The sequence below is a fragment of the Colletotrichum aenigma genome, assembly GCF_013390185.1.
Source record: "Colletotrichum aenigma strain Cg56 chromosome Unknown KSG_Cg56_contig08, whole genome shotgun sequence".
Taxonomy (NCBI): domain Eukaryota; kingdom Fungi; phylum Ascomycota; class Sordariomycetes; order Glomerellales; family Glomerellaceae; genus Colletotrichum; species Colletotrichum aenigma.
Genome location: NW_023500914.1, coordinates 1,665,161 through 1,685,700, shown reverse-complemented (window position 1 = coordinate 1,685,700; position 20,540 = coordinate 1,665,161). Strand labels below are relative to the sequence as shown.

At 54.9% G+C, this 20,540-nt stretch overlaps 4 protein-coding genes across 4 annotated transcripts; 2 read left to right on the top strand and 2 right to left on the bottom strand.

Annotated features, from left to right (window-relative positions):
* Positions 1-203: 203 nt before the first annotated feature.
* On the bottom strand, positions 204-1,950 carry SPM1 (Subtilisin-like proteinase Spm1; the record flags this gene model as incomplete). Its single annotated transcript, XM_037327233.1, has 2 exons — positions 204-1,430; positions 1,573-1,950. 2 exons carry the CDS (start codon positions 1,948-1,950, stop codon positions 204-206), a joined length of 1,605 nt encoding a protein of 534 aa, XP_037174541.1.
* Positions 1,951-6,586: 4,636 nt separating this feature from the next.
* CGCA056_v011988 (Beige protein-like protein 1) lies at positions 6,587-14,687 on the top strand (the record flags this gene model as incomplete). Its single annotated transcript, XM_037327232.1, has 7 exons — positions 6,587-9,194; positions 9,243-9,637; positions 9,689-10,166; positions 10,213-13,656; positions 13,704-13,861; positions 13,913-14,599; positions 14,655-14,687. 7 exons carry the CDS (start codon positions 6,587-6,589, stop codon positions 14,685-14,687), a joined length of 7,803 nt encoding a protein of 2,600 aa, XP_037174629.1.
* Positions 14,688-15,109: 422 nt separating this feature from the next.
* nuo9.5 (NADH-ubiquinone oxidoreductase 9.5 kDa subunit) lies at positions 15,110-15,433 on the bottom strand (the record flags this gene model as incomplete). Its single annotated transcript, XM_037327231.1, has 2 exons — positions 15,110-15,156; positions 15,244-15,433. 2 exons carry the CDS (start codon positions 15,431-15,433, stop codon positions 15,110-15,112), a joined length of 237 nt encoding a protein of 78 aa, XP_037173633.1.
* A 542-nt stretch (positions 15,434-15,975) lies between these two features.
* Positions 15,976-17,499, top strand: wbp1 (Dolichyl-diphosphooligosaccharide--protein glycosyltransferase subunit wbp1; the record flags this gene model as incomplete). The annotated part of the gene is made up of 3 exons (XM_037327230.1): positions 15,976-16,117; positions 16,201-17,015; positions 17,074-17,499. 3 exons carry the CDS (start codon positions 15,976-15,978, stop codon positions 17,497-17,499), a joined length of 1,383 nt encoding a protein of 460 aa, XP_037174195.1.
* Between the last annotated feature and the right edge of the window lie 3,041 nt (positions 17,500-20,540).

The following is a 20,540-nucleotide window of genomic DNA, read 5'->3' as shown; positions in this document are numbered from 1 at the left end:
CATAACTCAATCACTGGTTCAAAGCGCGTCAAGGTTCTGATAGGTAAGGAGACTTAATTCGTGCTGTGAGATCTGTATGTAGCCATGAAGCAATGCATTCCCATCCTGACCCATCCTGCAATGTAACCCTATGCGTACACTGTCATTGACCCAGAAAAACGTAAGGAAATAAATTAGACCAGTCTAGCGTTCTATTACGACGCTTACAAGGAGGTCTCCTTGAGGAACTCCTTCAGCTCCTCATCCACGAGCTCGTGGATCTTCTTAGCGAACTTCTCGGCCTTAGTACCGACAGTCTTGGCGCCCTTGACAACCTTGCCGGAGAGAACCTCGAAGTCCTCCTCGATGGCCTTCTCGAGGTCGTCAATGGTGACCTCCTTGACCTGCTGCTTGACGGTGTAGCCGCCAGCCTCAACGATGGCGGAGTAGTTGTTGCAGCCACCGCCGTTCCAGGCGAGAACGTTGGGGGTGTCGCGGGGAATGTCAGCGAGAGCGCCGACGGTACCGACGGAGATCAGAGCCTTCTTGAGCTTCTCGGGGGTGATGGCAGCGACAGCGTACTCAGAGTCAGAAGCAGGCTGGAGAGAGAGGTAGTAGGCAAGGAGACCGCAGATGTGGGGGGAGGCCATGGAAGTGCCAGAGATGGTGTTGACGGCGTACTTGGAGCCAATCCAGGTGGACTTGATGTTGGTGCCAGGGGCGAAGATGTCAGTGCACTTGCCGTAGTTGGAGAAGTAAGAGCGGCGGTCGCCGAGCTCAGTCGCACCGACGGTGACGGCCTTCTCAGCAGCAGCGGGGGAGTAGTTGCAGGCATCAGCGTTGTCGTTGCCAGCGGCGACGGCGAAGTGGATACCAGCATCGACAGCAGCGTTCACAACGGCGTCCAGAGCCTGGGTCTTGCCACCACCAAGAGACATGTTGGCGACGGAGCCCTTGAAGCCCTTGCGCTTACCGTCCTTGGCAGACTGGACCTGCTCAGTGTGGGAAGTGGCAGCCCACTCAACACCCTTGACGACGTCGGACATGGTACCAGAGCCGTTAGAGCGGAGGACCTTCACGGCGTAGACATTGGCCTTCTTGGCGACACCGTACTTCTTACCGGCGATGGTGCCGGAGCAGTGAGTGCCGTGGCCGTTGCCATCGACATCCTGGTCACCAGAGGGAATGGTCTTACCCCACTTGGCACGGCCTTCGAAGTCAACGTGGTCGACGTTGGTTCCGGTGTCGATAACGTAGGCATCAACACCCTCACCGGCATCACCGGCGTACAGGTACTTGTCGTAGGTACCGAAGCCCAGAGACTTGCGGTGGGAGATACGGGCAAGACCCCAAGGAGCAAGCTTCTCAAGCTCGCCGTCGCACTTGTCCTCAACCTGGGTCTTGACAGGGACCTGGGTGTGGACCACGGAGTCGACCTCGATGAACTCGACCTGTAGATAGAATTGTCAGCGATGATTCCATAGCAAGGTGATAAGACAACAGCCGAAGCTATCCGACCGGAGCTCGGTGATGCGCCGCCAAGCGCGGGTGGGTCTCGCGGTGTTTGGGCAGTGTCAGGATGGTCGGACTTACGTCAGGGTGTCTGCGGATCTTCTCGATGGTCTCCTCGTCGAAGTGACCGGCGTAGCCCAAGAAGTCCTTGCCGATCTTGTAGGTGTGCTTCAAGCCGTGGAAGACATCGGAAACCAGAGGCTCCTGGCTGCGCTTGCGAAGCTCGAGGCGCTCGTCCTGAGCGGAGGAGTGAATCTGCTGGACCCAGGTGTGGTGGTCTGAGGCACCGGACTCCGAGACGTGCTTCTTGAACTTGATGATGTACGAGTTCGGGACGGCCTCGGCGTTGGTGGCAGAGAGGACGGGAGCCATGCCGTCGTGGACGGTCTGAATGGAGAGGGAGGGGGTGGCGCTGGCGACAGCAGCCAGGCCGGCAACGGCACCGACGAAGCCTCTCATGATGGCGGTTGCGATACGGTAACGAGTCTAGAGTCTACCGGAGACGTTTGCAAACAAGACGAAGGAAATGAAGTAACTGAAAAGCCGCCCTAGAACGACGAGTACGCGATGGGTTGAGAGAGGATGGATTCAATGGAAGAGAGAGGGAGGGGGATGAGAGAGAGATGGAGCAAGCGGGATGGGGGAAGCTTCGGAGAGCGGGTGCGGGTAGATATAAAGGGAAGGCAGCGACGGCGGTTGCGTGCGCACAGCTGTTGGTGAGGTAAGGAACCTGTTGCGATGGATGGGGACCTGGCAGGTACACTACCTCCACTCCCACACAGCGAGGTACCTCCCTGGTGCAGGTCGCGCAGTGTTCGTGGAGTCCGGCGCAAGCAGGTACCTTATCAGGCTGCTATCGGCCGGTCTTAGGACGGCTGCGCGCCCACCCCCCCAGTGTGACGCAGGCGACTAAGATAAGAGCTGGGGAGTGGCTGAAGGGGCCGAAACCGGCTTAGCGTTGGGGCGAGGGAGCCAATGGAATGACTCGATAGGGTTTCCTCGGCAATGCGATAAGGGAGGGTCGCGTTTGGGGTTTCCCTGGGACGCTCAGCAAGGCACCTGGTTCGATACGGAAGGCTGTTTGGGATGGGAAAGTGCGTATGGACGATAGCGAGGTACTTTCTCTGCAACTCACGCGAGTGCCCTTTCCGTCAGGTACACCTACCTACCTTCCACACCTGTTGGGCCAGGAAGCACCTGAGGTACTGATGGACGTCCAGTTGCCTCCTTCCACGGCACCGAACGGCCATGGAAGCTTCATCTCAAGCTCCCGTCCATCAGTCTGACCAGCCAACGGTTTCTTTCTTTGGTCTATTCATCTGAATCAGCCTCGTGATTCTCTGTTGGGGTTGCGATACGCCAACAATCTCCTTGCTCTCACGCTCTCTGAGCTCGCACAAGCAGCAAGGTCCGGACAAGACTGCAGCTGGAGAGTCAGAGTCACAGCCAAAACCCCCGACGTCATCATACGCTGTAACCCAACAGCCAAGGCGGTCGCGAAGTTACTGCGGCAATCAACCACCGCGTCGAAACATGGGCAGGCAAACAGGGTGGCCGAACAGCCCTGGAATCCTCCTCGACCCATGCTTCTGACAGCGTATCCTAGCATCGCTATTGAATGCGGTGTCGTCCATCCAGACGGTGTCACCCTGGAAAGAAGAAGCAAGCAGACGAAGACAGCTCGAAGCCAACGCAAGGTACCTGCTCTGCCAGCCAGCCAGCCAGCCAGCTCACCACAACACGGCCTAGCCTCGGACACTTTGCTGCTGCTGCAGCCAAGTCATGTACCGCACTATCAGCTCTCCTCATGCATTCTTCACCCAGCTTGGAGAGCTCTCCCCTCCCAACCCACGGGGGCATCCACACAGTCCGCATATCCCGCATAGCGCTGCATGCGATAACGCGCAATGGGCGATTCACATTCACGCAGCGGAGAGCGAGGCAGATCTATCCGGAGGACCCTGAAGCTTAACAAGCGCTGCCATCCCGTCTTATCTCGACACTCGAAGCTTTCGTCGTTTCGTTGAACTGTGCTACCGACCACTCACAGGGATGGGGAGCCGCATCGCCGTCGTGTTCAGAAAACCAGACAGTCTGCATTACCCTGTCACCGTCTTTTTCACCTTCAATCTACCTTCCTGGGCCTGTTGATCTGACCGCGGAAGGGCGGAGGGACAGGGCATGTCGGGCATGTCACTGGGAGTGCGACTGCGGCTTCGGTCAGCGAGCTACCCTTAGCTTGTTGTGCAGCACCGCTATGCAGCCAGGACCGTACCAGCCAGGGCGGCGAGCAGCAAGTCAGGCTGCGTATCGCACCGCCCGCCCCATTGAGCATGTAACTTGCTCAATGATGATGTGATTAACTGTTACAAGGTATCCGGCGCAAATGGGTCTCACGGTGTCTCACGGGGACACTGCCAGGCCGGGGATTGAAGGCGAGGCGGGAGAACTCGAGGCCTGCGTAGCCACTGGAGCTCTCGCTGTTCGTCGCACCCGCTGCTGTCCGGCGGCTGTTGCTCAGAGCTATGCTCAATCCTCAAGGTACCTTTGCCTCGGTCGCCTGCTAGACGAGCTGGTCAAAGGGCAAGCTCCGGCCCAAGAGGTACCTTGAAGGGGCGGCGAGCTGTCTGACTGGAACATGGAGGCGGGGAGGCGAGGCCCAGCACCAACGCTACGCTGATCCGAGCTAGCCCACACGCCTGACCCACTGGTCAGATGGTACGCCCCCCGTGTGTGCCTGGCACGTGCCTCACATTTCCCCTGCCTTCCCGTCATCGGGGGGCATTTGGCGTAGGAGCTGCCTGAGCTGCCTGAGTGAGAGGGACCTTGGTGCTTGGCTGGGGAGCTCCCTCCGAGCTGGATTGTCACTGTTTGCCTGTAGCGAGTGGATGAGACGGAACGCCGAGCAAGTCTGGGGTCACTCGAGAAGTCATCCAGGTCCTCCTCGAGGGACGAACGGCGAAAAGGACGCGATCAAGGCCGGTTGCGTTGCTCCTCCGGTCCTGCAGGAAGTGCCAGCAACGACTTCGACGCCATCACCAACTTGACACTTTGGAGGCGAATAAACATTGTTTACCGCCCGCGGTCGTGCTCAGAAACGCCATGAGCTTGCGAGTCGTTGTCAATGCGAAAGCCGCATCTCACCACACCATCTCGTCTCACCCAAAGACATAATTGGGCCATTCGCGCCGACTAGATATGGATGCAGCCAGTACGCGTGTCGTTGTCCAAAGGCCAGAGACAAGGACAATGACCCGGATTGACACGCCATCCAGCTGGCAACACTTGATGCGGACTAGATCGATCCATGCCATCCATTCTGGCGAACAGCGAACAACGAAGGTGTTGCCGAATTCCAGCAACCATCTGCCGTTGGATCTGTGCCAACCATCGCTGAACACTCCATCCTGCGCTTGGTGAGTCTCGTGTCTTGGTGTCTGGGAGGAGGCGGACTGAAACCACCCATGTCGCCCAAGCTTCTTCCCAGATGCAGCAGGTGTGCAAGTGTTCAGCAATGGCAACTGCGCTTCAAATGCCAACGGCAAGATCCCCGATCCCCGGAACCGATGATCGCTCAAGCAACCCCCGGTCAAGGGAGTCATGACACATGGCCATTTGACCCGACTTTGTCTCTTGTTCGCGTCGTTGCATTATAATTGTAGCTAGCGCTGGATGCGATGGTAGATGGCTACTGACTCAAAGGATACAAAGACTGATAGGCCGTCACGTACTGATTCGTGTTTCCAGCACTTCTAGCTTTTCGAGGGTTTCATGCATCAAAGAGGGTGTTCAGTCGAAATACCTTGATAAAGGTCACAGTACAGCCCAATGGCACTCTCGCCTGTCAATCCAGGCAGTGAAGACACTGGCGTCAGCTATCAAACGGTCAAACCTCAGGCCGAGCTGATGGTCGAGCAGGAAGTCGTTGCTCAACTTGGCACATGGAAGTAGCGCGCTCGAACGGGATTGAAGCAGTCATGTTTCAGGGGTTCCACACTGCTGTCTACTGGAAGCTCTCACTGCGCAGAACTGCTCCGGAATGCGTCCGTCTATTCATGTGTCAGCAGCAAGGCGAACCTTGCTACGGGCCGAGCACGTCCAGCTCGGTTTCTAGAATATTTCGCTTTTTTGGTACCGATTTAACATGACAGCGTCCGGCTGTTGGGTTCCTATGTGTCAAGTGCTGGCAGAGATGCAATGGTCTGGGGATGATGACTTCTTGTAACATGCTCAACCCACAGTGACGTCCCGCCAAATGCTCCCTCTGGTTTGATTGTCAAAGCAGCAGTAGCAGCAGCTGTGCCATTAATAGCACGGCGTATCGATATGGTCTCTGAGCTGAGCTACCTTAGGTGCCTTTGCGACGGAGACGAACCAGGAACAGGGACCCGACGTCAACGCGGGCTCCAAGTGCTTCAGTGGTTGACATGCCGAGTGATGGTGACCGCAGTGGCTCGTCCAGTGGAGCTGGCCTGCTCGGCAGGTCTCAGTAACCGGGACAGAACGCTGAACACTGTGAAATCCTTCAGCACTGCACCGCCACTATTCCTACCCCACTCCCGGCTCAGCATGCGGTCAGCACACTGCACCGACTGGCAGTGGGCGCCAGACCTGCTCCTGCCCGCGGGCTGCCGTTGAGTGGTGCCTCCCACGTCTGCCGCTACGTTCCGCTCTTGGACCCAATGAGGCGGCCACTGAGAACGGCCCAAGCCACACCGCGCGCCTCGAGGCTGACACTCGCAGCTCGCCCAAGCCAGCTCCGTCTCCGTCTTCGTGATAACGCGCAGCTATTGGACGTCATTGGAGCATTTTGAGCTCGCTCTATTTTATCGTCATATCCACCGACTGCACTCTTATCCTTGGGCGGGACCGGTTCGAAAGTCGATCAATCCCCTACGCCTGCGTCTCCCTCCGAACCCGACACCCGCCCGTTTCTGAGCCTCGAGCTGCGACGCCTATCCAAAAGCCGTATCCTACTTCGATGCCGAACAGTTTTGACGACTGCCTGGACCCTCGATGGGTGCTGGGGGCGAAGAATTTGGAATGAAAGGATTGTCGACCTGAACACTGGTAGCCACAAGAAATATTTCAAATCATGGCGACGCTGCAAGTATCGAGGAGATATCGCTCCTCCACCTCTGCGTCCTCTCACGCAGTTACCTCCAAGGCTACCGAGATCCTGCGCGGCATGCTCGAAGATTTAACGAACGGCCTGCGACAACGAAAATCTACCGACGGCTACCCCGAATTTCCCGTACTGCTCAAGAGCCTTTGCCAGATCCGCCAGCACATTGCCGCCACCGAACCGCCAAGCCCACCCCAAGATGACTTTCGACACCTGCGCGGCTTCACGCAGCTGCTCGACGTGCTGCGATCCTTTTCGGGATTCTACAACCCCCAGCGACGAACAGATGAGGAGAAGAATGGATTATTTGGACTACTCGAGGCCGTGCTGGACGTCTTCGCCGCGGCATTCCACGACCACCCTGGGAACAAACGCTATTTCCGTCATCGAGTCGAAGGAGGTGGGTGGGAAGCTATCGAGCAGACTATCGCCAGCGTGGGGCTTGGAGGCAGCGACTCGGACCTGTGGACAAATTGTCAAGTTTTTGGCAAGCTTCTGGCTTTCTCGCTGGGCGACAAGAAAGTGGACGCTCTATGCCAGTCGATTGCATCTACACCCACGACGGTCGAGGATGCCAAGCCGGAGCCAGAAAAGGGGGCCGAAGACGATGCGACAGAACAGACAATATCAGCACCCCAAAAGACGAGAGACTATGCCCAGGAGGTACGCGACATCGTCCAGAAGAAGGCCGTCTTCCGCAACCCCGAAATCCTGCGCGCCGTCGTCGGCTTTTGGGAGTCAATACCAAGAGCGGAGGACATGCCGGCCAACCCCTGTTCGATGATTGTTCTCGAGATCATGTCAAGTGTGGTCTCAATCTCCCTTTTCAATCTGTCCGCGCTACATACCACTGGCGTTCTCTCTCGCTTCTTGAGGGTCGTCTTCGACCCCGAGCCAAGATTAAGCCAGCCTGAAAAAGACAAGCTTCTTATTCTGTGCAAAAAGCTCATGTACTTGGGCGTCAACCAACCATCAGACACCCAGTTCCTACTAGCAAATCCTTCACCAGAGGCATCAGAGTTCTGCTTGGAAATGGCGTCAAGCTACACTGGACCCCCTTTCTTTCAGTTCGACCTCTCTCTACATGGCCACTCTTCCATCGAGCTGCCTACGCTGGGTCGCTCGTTTCCGCCAAGCTCCTCCCCCGGCTATACCTTTACAGCATGGATACGCGTGGACAGATACGATCCCGCAGCTCACACTACCCTCTTTGGTGTCTTTGACGCCACCCAGACATGCTTTCTTCTGATGTACCTCGAGAGAGATACCCACAACTTCATCTTGCAGACCTCTGTTACGTCCAGTCGCCCAAGTGTTAGGTTCAAGGGTATGGCCTTCAGAGAAAAGCAATGGTACCATCTTGCCCTTGTTCACAGACGGCCAAAGACAATGACTGCAAGTAAGGCTTCTCTGTACGTCAATGGCGAGTTTGTTGAGCAAATCAAGTGCTCCTACCCCTCCCCACCACCATTCACAAATGGCAGCACTGAAAGCTTTGCCTCTTTCGCATCTGCCAATGCCAAATCGCATCCTGTTCAAGCGTTTCTGGGTACTCCAAGAGATCTCTCCAGCCAGGTTGGCGCAGGATTGGTGTTTTCCAAATGGTCCCTTGCATCTGCACATCTCTTCGAGGATGTCCTCAGTGACGACTTTCTTGCTGTTCACTATGGTCTATCGCCAAAATACCAAGGCAACTTCCAAGATAGCCTCGGCGGCTTTCAGACTTACGAAGCCTCCGCCTCTCTCGGCTTGAGAAATGAAGTGTTCCATCCTGGCAGAGACGAAAGCTCCGATATTATTAGAGCTATTCGCGATAAGGCTGGAAGTCTACTGCCAGAGGTCAAGATTCTGCTCGGCATTGTTCCGGCAGGCGTATTCAGAGAGGATGGCGTGTATCAAGATACCCAGCTGTACCGCGCATTGCCTCGAAGCGCGGCAACCAACCTCATCCAAATGACTCATAGGACCGGCTCGACCATCGCGGTCAATACTGCTCTGCCCTGTCTTCTTGACGCTTTGGCACGATCCCATGGAATCGCTGTCATGACCGGAAGCCCCGTGGCCGCCACACCTTCCTACTTCGATGATAACTTCTGGAGGTTGGCTGGCTTTACTCCACTTGCTCTCAAGATCGTGGAGCGTGCGGCTACGGTAGAAGAGACTGTGCGGGCAGTTGAGATGACATTCCTCTGCATCCGGAAAAGCTGGAGAAACAGTGAGGCCATGGAACGCGATAACGGCTACGCAATTCTCGGCATGCTCCTCAGAGCAAAATTGGGCTACACCGTCAACCTCGGTGCCGATAATGCAAACTTGCGGTTGCCTATCACAAGTGAAGAGCGAGACCGTTTGAGCTTTCAGCTCTTGAGTCTCGTGTTGGACTTTGTGGGATACAAGCACGCCGAGCCCCTGGAGTCATTCATCGTGAATCCTCTGGCATATCGTATCCTGCTCATTGACTTCGACACCTGGCGGCGGTCAGCTCCGATTACCCAGGAGCTTTACTACAAGCAGTTTGTGACGTTCTCCGTCAAGAGCAAATACCATCAGTTCAATAGCAGGCGACTGATGCGTATGAGTAAGTTTAAACAATTACTGACATGTAGATCAACACTAATCCCTCTAGGAATCGTTAAACGACTACTTGATGCTATGAAGGCAGAGTCAATTTCAGAAGAGGTGCTGCCTCACTTCATGAGCGCCCTGGAGCACCTTGTTAAATGCAACTACACGGCGGAAGTGCATCGCTCTCTCGCTCTGTTCATCACTTACGCCTATCATTCGCCCATCGCATCGCTCGTCAGGACCCCCCGACCCGCCTCCGCCATCACTCGATCCCCCACTCCCGGATTTGCCAGAAGGGCCACATTCGACTCTAACAGTGCCTCGAGCAACACAACATCTAGATTCCTCACGAAGAAGCAGTTAGGTGCCAAGATTCTTGGGATGTACTCTCTTCTCCTTTGTGAGAAGGGTAACAAGGCCAACATCAGCAAGTTCGCCAGAACAGTGACCAATAAGGTGAGACCGCCGCCTGACGAAAACCAATTATATTTATTGAGCATGGACCAGTGGTTACTGTATCTCTTGGCGAGCGACGACCCCGAGACTGTAATGAATGGCACCAAGATCTTGGCCAGACTGCTCGTTACCCACGGCTCCACGTATACGTCGAAATTCTCGGGTAAGACAGGCGGCTTCACTATTATGGCGCACCGTTTGAAGCGCTGGTGGTATATCCCTTCCTTGTGGCCGATTTGCTTCTGCATCTTCTTCGGCTTTGATGTGGCTGAGATCGACTTGGAGCGGAACTTTGAGTTCTCCAGCTTGCTCGAAACATTTGGCAAGTCTAGAATCACCTACCCGGAGAGTCTCCAAGTCATTACGTCGATGTTACAGCATGGTCTGAAGGATGTCATGAAGCACCAGGAGGACCCCAACTCCCCTCACTCTCCTCAGAAACTACAGAATCTTCAGGCAAGCGGCTTTGAGGGATTGGAGTCCCGACCACGGGCAAAGTCGATGGAAACGAGAGGCCTCGACTCAAGAGGTATGCGCATCCTCCAGCGACTCTCGGCGTAGCTAACAACCTGCAGAAAACGCCCAACGCGACAGCGAAAAGATATCTAGCAACGCGCCCATGCTTTATACGGTCATCCGGTTCATGGCAGACCTGCACTCTCGCTCTCAGGAGTTTAGGGACTTCGCCCTCACATCGGAGTATGTGAGATACCTCCTTTGGGCCGCGTATCCGATCATCGTCAGCACCGACGCCGTTACACCGGACACGGAACTCAACTCGCGGGACTCTGCCTTGACATTCGAGGGCGGCGACGTTATGATACGTCCTCTTGCTGGCTCCCAGCCTGGACCCATTGTCCGCACGACAAGCACAGATGCTGTTGCCACTCTTGCAGGCAACCCGCGGGGAACCCCTCTGCGGAAAGCATCAGGTTTCGTTCTTCTCACGAATCAACAATCTCCCAAGGCACCCAGTTCTGCGAGATTCGCGCCAGTCATGTCGCCAAAGAAGAAACTTGCCTCGCAGCAATCAAGCAGCGCAACCCTGGACGGCCTATTGGAGTTGGTCATTAGCGTCTTCATTGACCAGGTCTTTACTCGGAAAGAGTTTCCAGGCTTTGGTTTGTTCCTGAAGATCCCGCCGGGCTTCCAAGAGCACCAGGCGTATTTTGAATCTTTTGTGCTTAGAAACACCCTCCAGCGCCTGGGAACTCATATCCAACCAAACCAAAAGGTGTTGTGTGAGCCCAAGATCCTCACCAACATGGGCCGTCTCGCCGCTCATGTCACGGAGTCAATATTTGAGGGCTGGTTTATCAATGGCACAGAGCCAATGTTGGAGTTTGCCGGCATGGTTCTGGAGTACCTTCAACGGCCAGAGGTCGCTAGCGTCAAGAGCGTTCGTCTTTGCAGCCAGGCAGTGTCCACGATACGCCAGTGCTTCCTCAAGCTCCTCCTGCTTCGCTTCTCCGAGCTAGATGATCCCGATACGCCGGACTCCAGCGCCAAGGACTTCATGAGCAAGATTCTTTACTGGCAGGCGCCTATTCTCGGCTGTCTTTCTAACGAGGAGGAGTTTATGAAGCTCCTCTGGTATCAGCTCTATACAAAGCTTGTCGACCCCCGCGCCTCCATTCGGTCTGCCGCGGCAACTATCATGCGCATCATGCTGGTTCAGAAACCAGATGAAGCCAAAGTCCTCTTTCGGCAATGCGTGCAACCGGACCAGCAACACCTTACGAAGGACTTCGCTGTTAAGCTCACTGAAGTCGACGATGACACGTTCATCGAGTGGGTGGACAAGCACCGCGCTTCGTTGGATGCCTTCTTCTTTGGGGGGATATCGAAAGCATGGGAGGAGTTTGTGGCTGTCGAGAACCAGCGAACTATAGATTCGGCTAAGTACCGTTTGGCAAAGCGCAGGGATCGGCTCAAGGCATGGCAGACAGAGTCGCTGACTATGGACAACGTGCTTTTGCGGCACGACATGGCAAACGGGGCCTGGATGAAGAGCATCTTCAACAGCGAGCATTTCAAGCATCAGCGTCTCACTCAGGACCAACAGGATGACATGGCTTATCTGGCTGCGGCATTCCTGAAGATGGACCTGGATCTCAAACGACCCGGTGCGGTCTTTGCTGAGCAGACTCAGTTGAAGTGGAAGCTCGATCGTACCGAGGGTCGCAACCGAATGCGGCTGAGGCTTCTTCCGGATTATTCAAAGAAACATTCAGACTACCAGCCAAAGCGCAGAGCAGGCGAAGCTCCGTCGACGCCATCATCCCTCAAAGTCAACACCAACATGGCTCCGGCCCAGATATCTCCGTCTCCGGTTAAGCCAGCCACCCCGGCATCGTCACAGCTACAGCTTGGCCTTGATGGCGCCAAAGATACTACCGATTCGCACCCGGATACAGAACAGGAAGAGGAAGCCAACGAGTCCGCTGTAGCCACTGAAGAGGACTTTGAGTTGGTCGACGACCCCAATGATGCCAACGAGGGTGACGATGGCTTCGAAGACAAGAACCGCAAGGTTATGAGGCGACTGGAGCAAGGAGATCAGGTCCAGGCGGTGTACAACATTTCACGCATCGTAGGCTTGGAAGGGTGTGAGGGTATCCTCATCATCGGCAAAGATGCCCTTTACATCATGGATAACGTCTTCCAATGCGCCTCTGGGGAGATTGTCAACGCATGGCAAGCTCCCCCTGAGGAGCGAGACCCGTTCTCTGAGATCATCACGAATGCGAAGACGACAGAGCAGCGCCAGAGTTCCAGTAGAAGCGAACAAGAATCGCGGAGCTGGAGGTGGTATGATGTGATCAGTATCTCAAAGCGCAGATTCCTGTTCCGAGATGTCGCCATCGAGGTCTTCTTCACCGATGGTCGCAGTTACCTGCTGACCTCCATCAACCCCAACATCCGAGATGAAGTTTTTGGCAAGTTGATGAGCAAGGCGCCGCACACCAATGCTGCCAGCTCGCTGCCCAACCCCGAAGATGCTTGGCGATTGGAGGCGCTGAAGGTATCTGAGGAACAGCCCCAAGGCTTTGGTTCCAAGTTTGGAAGTATTTTCAACTCGACGCCATGGAACCCAGCAATGAGGAAATGGCAAAAGGGCGAGATGTCCAACTTCCACTACCTGATGCTCGTCAACACTATGGCCGGTCGCACGTTCAACGATCTCACCCAGTACCCCGTCTTCCCGTGGGTCTTGGCTGACTACACGAGTGAAGAGCTCAATCTCAACGATCCAGCGAGCTTCCGAGACCTCTCGAAGCCGATGGGTGCCCAGACATCTGGTCGCGTCTCGGGTTTCAGAGAATCTTATGATGCTTTGGCAGAAATTGGGGAGACTCCTTTCCACTATGGAACGCACTACTCCTCTGCTATGATCGTGTCATCGTATCTCATCCGTCTGCCGCCGTTTGTCCAGTCATATATCCTCCTTCAGGGCGGATCATTCGATCATGCGGATCGTCTTTTCCAATCGATTCCTCATGCCTGGCAGTCGGCCTCTTGCGACAACAAGGCGGATGTCAGGGAGCTGATCCCGGAGTTCTTCTGCTTGCCAGAGTTCTTGACCAACATCAACCAGTACAACTTCGGCAACCGTGAAAGCACCGGTACCAAGGTCAATAATGTAGTCCTTCCCCCGTGGGCCAAGGGTGACCCGAAGATCTTTATTGCCAAGCATCGTGAAGCTCTCGAAAGCCCATACGTCAGCCAGCACTTGAACCAATGGATCGATTTGGTATTTGGATACAAGCAAAGAGGCGACGCTGCCGTCGACAATTTGAACGTCTTTCACCATCTGTCGTACCGCGGAGCAACTGATCTTGACAACATTAGCGATCCCCAAGAGAGGAGAATCACAGCTGGTGTGATCCACAATTTTGGGCAGACGCCTCACCAAGTCTTTACTCGGTCCCATCCCGCTCGTGAGCACGCATCGTGCCCGATCAGGCGTCTGGATACATCCGTCTACGCCTTGACCAGGCTGTCCCACCCACTCCTTGGTAAGTTATTCTCTTAGGGGGAGAAATCCAGCTAACACGAGGAACAGAATCGCACGAGAGGGTCGCATCACTCATTTACTCCCCCAAGATCGACCGGCTCATCTGCGCCTCGCCTTTCCGCCTGAATGTTGCGCCATACGACAAGTTCCTCGAGTGGGGCTACGCCGACAACAGTGTCCGGTTCTTCTTCAGCGACAACAGGAGGGTAAGAAAGCCTGGTACTTTCTCTGGACGAGCCTCAACTAATGATCAGAAGCCGGCGGGACTTTTCGAAAACCTTCACATCGGCCAGCTATCTTGCGCCACTTTTGCGGATTCCAAGACCCTCATTACCGCCGGAGAGGATTGCGTCATTTCTGTTTACGCGGTTCACACCGCTCCTGGAAAGGTCGTGGACCTGCTCCCTCGGAAATCGCTCTTTGGACATCGCTCTCCTGTGACCAATATGGCCGTTTCCAAGTCATTCAGCACATTCGTCTCCGTGTCGACAGATGGCCAGGCCTTCCTTTGGGACCTTAACCGGCTGGAGTTCATTCGCAAGTTGCCTCTCTCAAGAGCTGTGGAATGCGCTCGCATCAATGACGTCTCTGGAGAGATCATGCTGGGGTCCGGACCTAATGTGGTACTTTACACAATCAACGGCACAGTCATCCTAGATCAGAACGTCTGCGCCGAGCCGGACGACTATGTCCATGCATGTGCCTTCTACGAGGGCGCAGGGAATGAGTGGCTGGAAAACTACCTCATATTCACGGGCCATAAGAGAGGCCGCGTGAATGTCTGGAAGAAGACCGCGAAGAACGGCAGGTGGATTCTGGAGCTGCTCCGACGGTTGGACCATGTGGACCCACGATCGGAAGTGGGCGCCAATTACGATGCAGGCATTACATGCATCACTCCCATGCCGCAATGCGTCTACACCGGCGACGACGACGGGCGAGTGGTAAGATTCTTCCCATAAGTCGTTCTACAGAACGAATCACTGACAAAATTCGCAGTACGAGTGGAACTTGGTTCAGAGAGATAGATAGAGTCTACCCAATGAGCAACACCTCGACATGGTAAGCAGAGGTGACCACCGAAAAGCAAGCTGGTAAGGGGAAGCATAGCGGCGTCTACACGACCCAGCATAGAATTGGCGTTATCCTTGTCTTGTTTGATAGCCCTTCACAATAGCGACTTGGGGAGAGATCTAAGCGTGCTCCGCGCGCGCAAGAGAATTGATAGAACTTTGCATATTGGGTAGTGTACAGCTTGAGCACCGTGAAATGTCGGCGTTCCCCCAGTGGAAGCAGGCCATGTCTTTATAGCGACGAGATTCGGCCCGGCATGCCCCCAGCCACTCGCTCTTTTCTCCCTGCTTTGCTGTCTAAAGCCCAGACGCCGCCTTATTTACATGTTGTGATTTTTTTTGTCTTTCGCTCGGATGAAGCCAGGTATCTTTTGGGGGTGCTCATTCGTCGTCGTAGCCGGTCAACTGCTTCCTAGGTCCCGAAGGAACTGCACCATTGTTGTTAGCATTCCAGAATCGTGCTGGGACAGAGCCCAGAATCGAGGTTTGCATGGCGCACATGCGGTCGAACTCACCAGGGTATGAGACGGGGATGGGGGGCGCGTTGTAGTCGCCGACGAGGTTCCTCAAGGGGGGCACGACGGCCACGGAGATGGGGCCGAGGGCGCCGAGGACGACGGACCAGAAGTAGGCGGGCTTCTCGCGGGAGGACCAGCGGAGGTAGCGGATGGGCCCGGCCCAGAATCGGGGGGATGCGGCGGACATTTTCGGCGCTGAGGGAAGTTGATTAGCTTCTGCGAGGTGGGAATGGCGGGGGCCGGGTTGTGCGTACTCAATTGACCGTGGGGGTAATGTCGTCGGGTGCTTGATGCGATGGCTGAGGGACGGTTTCGATGATGCCGAAGCTCAGAATGGAGCCGCATGGCCGGCCGGAGAGTGTCGGATTAACTGTGGCCGGATTAACCTCAACCTCGAGGGTCGTCCCAACCGGGGCGGGCGCTGTCTCCACTGGCCGCGACTGCTCTACCCCTGTTGGCGACCACACTGGTGCGCCAGCTGCCGACTCCCACCCACTCTGCCGTGGATTCTCCGACAGTCTTGGCAACGGCTACGTATCCCCAAGCTTCAAGACACATGCACCAAAAGTGCTGAAGCTCTTCCCGCCGCAGCGCTACGCAACGCAACCGCACCACAGCTGTGCGCCGACTTTCCCTTTTTTTTTTTTCCCTTCCCACCACCCACGAACAAATACCCCCAAGAGCCAGACCGCAGGCTTGTTCTTCCGTTTGTTTTTGGCCAATTGCACAATGCGGTCTCTTCTCTCGCTTTGTCTGCTGTTCCTGGCCGCCGCCGTGCACGCTGTCAGCGTTGCCGGCGGCCGGCTGCTCGCCATCATGGACGACGTCGCTGAGAAGGAGACGTACTCCAAGTTCCTCGGAGATTTGGAAGGTGAGCTGCCTCTCCTGCTCATGGGAGCTTGAAATAAGCTGTGGGGAGAAGATTGGCTAACCAATTGGTGGGCAACCTTGCAGGCCGCGGATTCAGCATCACATACGAGTCGCCCAAGAGCGAGTCTCTGCAACTCTTCAAGCTTGGCGAGAGAGTCTACGACCACGTCCTGCTCTTCCCCTCTAAGATCAAGGGCCTCGGCCCCAACCTGACCCCCAACATCCTCCTCCAGTTCATCAACGCCGACGGCAACATCCTCCTCACCCTCTCCTCCGAGGCCACCGTGCCCAGCTCCCTCGTCAGCCTCCTCGCCGAGCTCGACATCGCCCTGCCCGCCGACCGCACCGGCCTCGTCGTCGACCACTTCAACTACGACGCCCTCAGCGCCCCCGAGAAGCACGACGTCCTCGCCCTCCCCGCCCCCGCCCCGCTGCGCGCCGGCCTCAAGACCTACTTCTCCCAGGACAGTGAGGTCGTCGCCTTCCCGCACGCCATTGGCCACGTCCTCGGCGCCGGCCAGCTGCTCACCCCGATCGTGCGCGCGCCCAAGACGGCGTACAGCTACAACCCCAAGGAGCAGGCCGAGGCCGTCGACGCGGCGGACCTGTTCGCCGCGGGCCAGCAGCTATCGCTGGTCTCTGCGTTCCAGGCTCGCAACAGCGCGCGCTTCACTCTTCTGGGATCCGCGGAGCTGCTGAGCGATGCGTGGTTTGATGCCAAGGTCAAGCCTGCTGGTGCCGCGAAGGAGGTCAAGACGTGGAACCGCGAGTTTGCGAAGAGGCTTGCCGGCTGGACGTTCAAGGAGATTGGCGTTGTTAGAGTGAATGAGATTGAGCACCACCTCAACGAGGCTGCCAACGACACGAACCCCGAGATTTACCGGGTCAAGAACGAGGTGGTAAGTTGACAACCGAAGAATGAGAAAGATTGCAAGATAGAATGCTAACCAAAGGCAGACCTACACCATCTCCGTCTCCGAGTACTCCTGGGACAAGTGGACGCCCTTCACCGTCCCCGCCGACGACGAGCTCCAGCTCGAGTTCAGCATGCTGTCCCCCTTCCACCGCCTGCGCCTCGAGCCCAAGGCCACCACCGGCGACGCGTCCACCTTCGCCGTCTCCTTCGTGCTGCCCGACCAGCACGGCATCTTCAACTTCAAGATCAACTACAAGCGCCCCTTCCTCAACTACCTCGAGGAGAAGAACACCGTCTCGGTCCGCCACATGGCGCACGACGAGTGGCCGCGCTCGTACGTCATCTCGGGCGCCTGGCCCTGGCTCGGCGGCATCTTCGCAACCGTCTCTGGTTTCGTGCTGTTCTCTGCCGTGTGGATGTACAGCGCGCCCACGGCTGTTGCGGGACAGGCCAAGAAGACGCAGTAAATGTGGAAGGCAAGAAATGCGTCAGTGGATGTGTGTCTGAGGCCCCGGGAATGTTGTGCAGAGGGGCGCTCTGAGGTGAAGCGGTAGTCATGACACGAGGATAGAAAAATGGACCTGATGACGAGCCTCATCTGGATTTGCGTCACGAAGTTTGAGGTGGTCTAGAGGCTTGTAACTGTAGTGTACACATCTCGGCATAGGATGCTACCCCGAAAGATGCGGGGTGGCTTTGCGAAAATGACTTGTTTTTACGTTTAGAGTGTGAAGTACTTGGTCTCGCTGGTTTTCTGTGACGTTGATATTTCGTAGCTTGGCTCCATGTCATGGATGTCGATCCTGCGCCGGCTTGATGGGAGTAACTATTGTGTTGCCGATATAAAAGGTAGTTGGAGCGAGCGCTTGTCAATTGTCTTGACAACAATGCAGTCGACCCTTCTGGGTTGTAGATCAAACACAGGTGTCGGGCTTAGCTTGATGGAAGCAGAGAGGAGATGACATGACGTTGGAGAAGTGACCGGTCGTCGTGGACTGATCTAGCTCTTCACCGTTCTCTGGCTGCTTTTGGTTGCGGTTTTGGCGTATCCTTTGCAATAAGCCTGGGATGGACAGAACGTTACCACGTGGTAGGGGCTGGATGCTTGGTGGGTGGATTGGCTTACTTCCCAGATCTGGCGTTGTTCTCCAGATTCATGTTCTGATCGCAACCAACACGAAGCAGCTGATTGTCCTACCCAAGACCGAGAGAGCGATGAAGCTGTCGAATATATCGCTAGCCTGCATTGTTCGGTCTGGAGTTCCCGAAGGAGCGGTGCGAGCTGGAGGGCATAAGTAGACTGAGATATCTGCTTCAGACTTTTGGCGAGCCAGAAGCAACAATGCATCAAGATTCCATTACTGGATTATCTTTGGAGAAAGCCTAGCAAGCGCATAATGTTTCCAGACAAGATGTCTTGCTGTAGATGCAGCAAATAACTCGGGTCTTTGGGGGCTTGCCGTGTCGTCCAGCGTGATGGTCTAAGCGAATACTCTCGGAAGAAAGGAGGACAGGGATGACTTGTAGTTGGGTGTCTCAAAAAAAGACGAGGTCTTCAGGTTAGAACGTGCTCTGACGAGAGATCGACGAGCCGTGGTCTAGGAGAACTTGGTAATTTCCGCTGTACTGAAACGGACGATAACATGCTCCAATTTTCCGTGGGCTTCCCCTCTTAGAGAATTCATGTTCGGCCTTAAATAGACCCAGCGATGGGGTGGGATCTGGCGTTGCGGGAAGTGGTCATATCACAGGCTCCGTAGTTATGTCGTTCGGGGGGAAGACGGTGAAGAGAATCTTCAAGGCCGGCTAGGTAGCACAAGCTTGGTTCCGCAACGGCTGGATATAAAAGAGCCTCGAGGTGCATATCCGTAATCTTTTAGCAAATTGAACCGGTAAAAACCTCGTCTGTTCATCGCAAGGGAGAATTTAACCTCAATTTGGTAATGCTGGGTGCATGGTCAGACTTTGGCTCTGTGTGCTACCAGCTGGGTGCCGTTTAACTACCAGTCACTGATTCATCTTTCGTATATACGTTGCGAATAAATGCTGCAAGAGAGCACTCGAGGACGGATGGTGCTATTGTTGGAAGAGACTCCTTGTGGGCCAGATATTCCATCTGTGATACGACATTCACTGCTCGCAGAGCTTTCACCAGACACTAATATGAGACTTTTAAAAACATTTTTTGTTGAGGGCTAATATTTATAACTTACTATTGTTTTTAGGTACCAGCAAAGCGTCGCATGCTCTTCTTGAATATTTACTACCTCATCAATATCCATGTCCTTCATCAGTCTTGAACTCCTAACATACCTTCACATACTAACCAGTCGATGCCAGTATAAATAAGGGTGCAACCATCGAACCAAGAACGGTTTCCAGGCTCAAATGGGCCTGTTCCTTCAGCCACAAGCGTGACTTTTGGGGGGGGGGGGGGGGGGTGAACATCCCTGATGGCCGAGGGCAATCAAATACGCAGCCTCAGGCTGTGCTTAACCTATAGACGAGTGTCTTTTCGTGGATTCGAAGGAGTATTTCAGCGTTTGGTGTCGGTAGGCCTACTGGCCTATGTGAATGAATAAACGGTTGGAAGAGAGCGGGGATGGGGTTGGTGCGATGGATGACTTGTGAGCAGACCAAATAGGCAAGAGTTCTTCTAATAATAGGGCTTGGGTGCGCAAAAGTTTACTCAAGATATCCCAGAAAGTGATTGAAGAGAACAAGGAATGCATCTCGATTTGGATCATTAAAGCACTGGAAACATTGCCTTACTTATATCAGGGAAAGGCAGCTGGGAATGAGTTTTGTACCTATTAATGGAGTCTGATGAAGGACACGGGAACTTTAGGCAATCATGATTGTCAGGGCAATGTCTTCGCCAGGACATAGTGAGAGCTGATGACAATTGCTGGTCTAAGAGGGTAATCAGTATTTTGCATGGACATAACTTTCAGATTCAGAACCATCCATCGTCCTTCGCTGGTTATTGTTTGCTCTTAAGTGCTGAATAATCTCACGATGGCATTAGACGAGGAGTGTAATAACTATCTACGGCTTGAAGATTTTACATGCGTCTCGCGCGGTTGAGGTGCGGTGATTCCCATCGCAGCATACGCAGCATCGACGATGATCTATTGCCGTAGGAGCAAGGCTGGGGCAAAGGTGTCATTGCGGTTGGCTCTCATTGAGCTTGTCGCTGCGGTTGAGGAGGGATATTTATATCTTCAGAAAACGTCAATGGCTGAGCGCAACCGTTGGACCTAGTTGCGAGTCCTATGAGAATGGCTGGAGGGTTTCCCAGTCAATAATGGCGTGAGAGTGTTTGGAAGGCGTGAATAATATTTAAGAAAAGGGGTCTCTTACGACTATCAATCACCACGCAGATGTACTTGAATTTGCCTGTCGTGAAAAAAGTCATGGGCTCTTGATATTCTTTCCCCCAAATCGGCTGGTTCATGGATTGACCCCTTCGTCATTCGTCTTGACTGAGATGTGCCGAATGTCTCGA